The 6,218-nt window shown below is 54.0% G+C and overlaps 1 protein-coding gene across 1 annotated transcript in view; it reads left to right on the top strand.

The window, feature by feature from the left end:
* The window catches only part of PDE2A (phosphodiesterase 2A), a 106,433-nt gene that overhangs the window by 80,722 nt on the left and 19,493 nt on the right, over nt 1-6,218 (top strand). Inside the window, exons 7-8 of the mRNA XM_019649322.1 lie at nt 3,349-3,408; nt 4,025-4,210. Coding sequence (XP_019504867.1) covers nt 3,349-3,408; nt 4,025-4,210 — 246 coding nt within the window. The remainder of the gene's footprint in view (nt 1-3,348; nt 3,409-4,024; nt 4,211-6,218) is intronic.

Here is a 6,218-nt window from a genome sequence, read left to right as displayed (position 1 = left end):
AAAAACTTATGACCCTGGTGTAAATTCAGCATCAAATAAATGCTAATAAAAGTAAAACCAGAAAAAAGAAAGGAAGAAAGAAAGAAAAAGAGATGGGGTGGGGGTGGGGGGTGGGGGAGTGGGTGGGGAGGAAGGAAGAAAGAAAGAAAGGCACTTCAGGACACCAGTCTTCCCAGTGTGTACATAGCTGACAGATCCTGTCCTGCTGCTCCACCCTGCTGCTCCCAGGGCCATGGGATCTCACATCCTCCAAGGGACAGCACAGGCAGTCCTGGACCTCACAGCTGCTACCAGATCCCAAGGGCAGAGGGTGCAGAGCATATAGGGGGTGACACAGGGCCGATCTTTTGGGAAGGCTAACTCACCAGCTCCTTCAACAAACCCCATTCAGCTCTCTGAGTCTCTGCTCTTGGTATTCATCAGTTTCTCCACCCATCTATTTATTCATCCATCTATTTATCTATCCATCCATTCATCCATCCATTCACCCATCCATCAATGGAAGACATATTTCTGGAGCACTGCCATGCACTGCAGGTGCTAGGTGCTGCAAACACAGCAGTGAGGGAGACAGACCCCGACAGGCCCTGCTTTCACAGATCACACAGTCTGGAGGGGTGAGGGAGACAAACAAACAAGGGGACAAAATAAGAATAGAATTGTAAATGATGGCAAGTGCTAGCAAGGAAACCAGGGAGTCCTGCGAGGAATATTGGGGCCTGATGGAAATGCGGTCGATGGAGGGCTCTCTGAGGAATAAATATGCCGTCCAGGTGCAGAGCTGCCTGGCTAAGTTCTGGGCCTCTGCAGCTCACAGCTCCAGGCACCTTGATTGCAGACTCTTTGTGTGCAAAGAGTCTTTGGCTCCGTTCTTCAGTTCTGGGATAATAAGTCCTTTTGAGGAGTGGGCGGCCCCTGGTCTCTGGCATTTGATGTGTGATTTGTGCCCACGCTTCCCCCCAGCTGTGCCAGCCACACAGGCTCCTTACATGGGGATGGGATGTTGATGTGATTAGCTATGTTGAACTTGGTGAGGGTGAGGGGTGTGGGGGCTGTGCTGGGCTCTCAACCTTCCCTACAGCCCCAGTGTTCACCACCGAGTGCTGCTACTGGGTCCCAGACTTGTCCCCTGATTATCAAGAGTAGGTGCAAGTGTGTGTTTCTATTGGTGAGCAAAATGCCATGTGTGAGTGTTGGTGTGTTTGCATATGGGGGGGGGCAGAAGTGTGTGCATGGCTCTCGGGTATGTGAACACAAGTACCCTCTGTACATGTATGAATGTGCACATGTGGATGGCGTAGACACTGTGAGTGTGGGTGTGTGGATGTCTTTGAGCCTGTGACTGTACTCTGTGTGTCTGTGTGTCTGTGTGTGTGCGCGTGCACACACTCCCCAGTATCTCCGTGAGAGAGTGAATGTGAGTATGAGTGTGTGCTGGGGGCACTGAGGATCTTCATGAGAGTGTGTATGTGTGTTTGTGTACATGCTGGGTGGGGACGGGCTGAGGTAGTCCAGGAGTGTGTGCTGGAGTAGAGGGTACATCCAGGGGGTGTAGGGCTCCACAGTTCCTTCCTCTCCCCCAGCCGTCTGAGGCTCTTGTTCAGTCTCCCAGCTCTGACCGGGACCAGGCTATTTTGGTAGCTCAAGAACCGGTTGCCCATAGCCCTAGAGGGGTCCCAACCTTCTCTTTTCCTGAAAGATGGGTCCAGGTGGAAGGAACAAGGAGGATGTCCTTCCCCATCTACCAACAGTAAAATGCCAACACGTTCATATAAACCATATGTGAATGATACATGCCCCAGCCTCTTTCAACTCCCCGTCCTGTGGGAGTCACAGATGGAGCCTCATCCAGAGCTTATACTTCAACCCCATCCTTGGTGGCCCAGGCCTCATCCAAGGCTTCCTGCCTCCATTGTTGCTCCCTCCAAGTCACCCTACATGCCGTAGGCCATAGCCCTCACGCCAAAATCCAATTCCTTAGCCGGGCACTCAAAGTCCTTCCCCCTGTGGCAACATGGACCCCATCCTGCCTGGCTCCTCATCTCCGCATACCACCTCCTCCCAGCACTGCCAGAACAGCTCCTGCCTACAGTGAACCCTCTCTTCAGGCTCTACTTGTCCTCCCCATGCTTCAGTGTGGGTTCTGGGAGCCTCCCAGATGCCCCCTCCCCCTGAGCTCCCACAGTCTAAGTTCCCGCCCACCCAGCCTGCCCTCTCCTCCTTCCTCAGGTATGAGATTCTGCATCCCCCCCCATCCCAGTTGCATCCCCCACTCCATCCCACCCCAGCCAGATATGAGCTTCCTGGGAACCTGCTGGGCTCCTCCTCTCCATCTGCTCCTGGCAGGGGACCTAGAGCAGGGAGGGCGCTGCTGAGTGGGGAGGGAGGATGAAGGAGGGGACCCCAGTTCAGTCACCATGGGGTGCCACACAGGTGGTGGGCAGCTCTGAATAGGCACCAGATGCTGGTGGCAGGCCAACAGTGGGTTCCCAGACTGCCACCCCTCCCTCCCTGTCTCTCATTTTCTATGTCAAGCACCCAAGCAGGGGTGGGAGGAAGGGACTGCACAGAGGATGAAAGATGGGCTGAGGGGATTCGTGGTGAATGACATAGGGAAGCTGGAGAGAGACAGGATGATGGGGATGGTGATGAAAGTGGATCTGGAGTGGGGTGGTGTGGGCCAAGAAGGTGAGGGAGTAGTTGGTACTGTCCCAGCTCTGCCGCTTTCTGCTGTGTAACCTTGGGCAAGTCACTCAACTTTTCTGGGCCTTGGTTCATCTGCAAGGTGGAAGCCTGCCTTACCAAGTGGAGCGAATCACATGTAAGGCAAAGCACTTTATCATGCCATTCATTCATTCATTTATTCATCCATCCTCCCAAGTTCTTAAGGCACAGCAGATGCATCATACATGTCAGACCTCTTCCCTTACCCCAGACTTAGGGATGGCTCAAACCCCGACTCAGAAAGGATAAAGCTGGGAGGCTGAGGCTAATACCACTGATTCCATTATGAAGGCCTGAAGCGTTCCATGACCTGGGAGATGGAAAGGGGTCCCAGGTTATCCCTCTTTCCCCACTATACACCTCAATTGTGCTGTTGATGGAACAGTGACTGAAAAGGCAGAGACTAGAAAAGTTCCACTTCTTTGTATTAGATGTAGATGGCTTCCTGGAGGCAGGGATTTTCCTGGAGCAATATGCTTGGTCAGAAGGACAGGTTTATCACTGAAGCCCATAGACTGGAGTGCGTATGTGTTGGTGAGGACAGGTGTGTGCTGGGCATGGGCAGGGCACTCTGACAGAGACAGGAGGCTAGGGAAGGTCATAGTTGGTTCCACATTCCTCCAGGTGCACTGTGGCCAGCTGAGTGACAGTGAAGAGAGGAGCCTTCAAGCCGTGGAGAAGCACGTGAGTGGGGGGTAGGGCTGGCGTAAGATAGGAGCTGCTAAAGACCCTTATCACAACTGGTGAGAATGATCTGGCCAGGAAGCTGGACAGACCTTCCTTTCAGTCTGCCACGTTTGGGCTGTGTGACCTTGAGCAAGTCACTTAACCTCTCTGAGCATCAGTTTCACATCTGAAAATGAGGATAAGGATACCACTGACCTACTTAGTGCACTGGTGAGATGAGAGTCAAATATCTTGTCAGTACTTAGGAAGGACAATCTACATAATGATATTGAGGCTCTTTCCTGAGATTTTATAATGCGACTTTAACAAGGACGTAGGACTCCCTGTGGATGCTAGAGACACAGAAATCTGACCCTGTTCTGTCTTGGAAGAATCTGGGGCTAGGGGTGGAGACAAACCCTGTACATATCTGTTCACGGACGGAGGGATGCTCCGGGGGCCGTGCGATCCCACAGGAGGATGGAACGCTGAGGGATGAGTTGTTCCGGACGGGGGTGGGGGCGATGGGCACCGCAGGCAGAGGGACTGGCTTGACCAAAGGCGAGAAGTCCTAAGGCGGCGAGCGTGGTAAAGATGGGGGCGAGCGGCTCACTGACTGCTTAGTCTGCTCCAGACCCTGGTGGCCCTGAAAAGGGTGCAGGCCTTGCAGCAGCGCGGGCCCTGCGCAGCCCCCAAAGAGGTTCAGAACCCCCCGGCGGGAGCGGCAGAAGACCAGAAGAGCGGGATTGCCTACACCGACCAGGACCGAAAGATCCTGCAACTGTGTGGTGAGGACTCGGCTTGGGGCCCGGTCCTGGGGGCGAGGCAGGGTCGAACCTGGCGGGCGTTGCAGGGCCTTGTGGGGGCAGGGTCTTGTTTGGGGTGGGCGGGGCCTGAGAGGTGGGGCGGCCCAGAGTGGGCCGGATAGCAATTGGAACAGAGATCTGTGGGCTGGGCGAGCAGGTGGAGCCAGAGGAGCGCAGTCTTGCGGGAGTCGATGGGCCNGTGCGTGTGCGTGTACTGAGAGCAGCAAGCTGGACTGTAGTTGGAGGAAACGGGCCTGGGAGAGAGCCATATGGACGAAGCGGTGTTCAAAATCATTTTCCTGTCCTAGGAACAGAAGGGTTAGCACCCCCAAATCACCATTCCCTCAGTAGGGGGCAGACTTTGGGTGTGGACAGATAAATGAGTTGGTCTTGGTGTACCCAGGGACTCTGCTGAGCTCATTAAAATAGAATTAAAGGTTTCTGAGGCGCCTGACCTTTCCTGAGCTTCTGGCAGGGGAGGACGGTGGGAGTGGGGGGCACTGTGGGGAGAGCAGGGGACAGGAGAGGAAGGAAAGGGTACTTGGCTCGGTCTCCTCTGCGCCCCATCTGCCTGACTGAGGGAGCCGCGGCCCCCTTGGTTTCTCCCGCCCCCGCCCCCAGCTTCTGTTCCTGCAGGGAACGGATCTGCTGCTGGCAGCGTTCTCAGCGCTGCTTCCCTCCCTCCTTTGGTCCCAATCTGTGCCAGAGCTGGTCTCCTCAAAGGGACCAGGACTAAGGATATGTGCAGAGGTGGGGGTGGGAGATGGCAGCTCAGTTGCCCATCTTTGTTGAGGGAAAAGAGTCTGGGGTGTCAGGTTCCTGAGAAGGACTTCCTGGGGCTGTGCGGGCTGGGTCAGAAGAGAAGCAACTCCTCCAAGGCGAAGACATCTAGCAGGTTCTTCATTTTGTGGGCAGGAGGATGGTTGCCATGACCGCTGTTCACCTTGGCTCAGGTTGGGCCAGGAGCCAAGGCTTCAGCCTTCTCCTGGGAAGAAAAGCCTGTGTGTTGTGTATTGGGGATGGGGAGGGGGTCATATCACTTGAATTTAACTCAACCTAGTAAAACCCTGCTCAGTCCTGCTCCAGGCTGGGTGCTGGGGCAGAGGGAGGAGTCAGACCCATTTGTGCCTTCTAGAGGCTCTCAGTCTGAGGGAAGGCGGAGACACCCTCAGACCACCGCTGGCCAAAGGAAATAAATGCTGCTAGCAGGTGCTCTGGTGGCAGAGACTGGAGCAGCAACAAGTGGTACCTCACATTGGAGACAGTATTTGAGTGGGGTTTTGGGGAATGGGTAGGAGGTCAACAGGCAGAGAAGAAGGGAAAGGATATTCTAGGCAGAGAAAAGAGCATGAGCAAAGACAGGGTGGGGAGAGGGATGGTGGAGCATTGGGGGAAGAGCGTGATCCTGGTGAGGCTGAGGTGTAGGGTGCATGCTGTTGAGCAAGATGCTACCCAGGGCTTTGGTTGCCTGGAGAAGTTCTCAACAACCGTCCCCTTACCTTCTCAAATGCTCTGGGCAGTGAAGAGCTCTTGAAAGGTGTTTGGATTATTCATGGTTTGCCTCTCCTCCAAGCCTGTGCCTTCCTACTCAAGTAGAAATGCACTTCTCCGCAAGGTGTGCCCTTCTGTCATTACAACGGTGGAGTTGGCAGGTGTGCCCAGGCCAAACAGTGGGGTGGATGCAGGAGGAGTGGCCCAAAAAGAGTGCAGAATTTTTGCTGTACATGCTTAAAGATGCAGAGAGTAATGCCGAGCTTCAGGGTTTAGATGTAGACTCTCTGGTCATTGAGCACATCCAGGTGAACACAGCTCCCAAGATGCGGTGCAGAACTTACAGAGCTCACGGGCCGGTAACCTACACATGCTCTCTCCTTGCCACACTGACATGACCTTAACAGAAAAAAAAACCAGATTGTTTCTAAACCAGAAGAGGAGGATGCACAGAATAAAAAACTCTGCCAAAAGAAACTGAAGAAGCAAAAACTTATGACCCTGGTGTAAATTCAGCATCAAATAAATGCT

The sequence above is a fragment of the Hipposideros armiger genome, unplaced genomic scaffold, assembly GCF_001890085.2.
Source record: "Hipposideros armiger isolate ML-2016 unplaced genomic scaffold, ASM189008v1 scaffold_132, whole genome shotgun sequence".
NCBI lineage: Eukaryota > Metazoa > Chordata > Mammalia > Chiroptera > Hipposideridae > Hipposideros > Hipposideros armiger.
The sequence above is the reverse complement of the archived record's forward strand: the minus strand, read 5'-3'. Positions and strand labels throughout refer to the sequence as shown.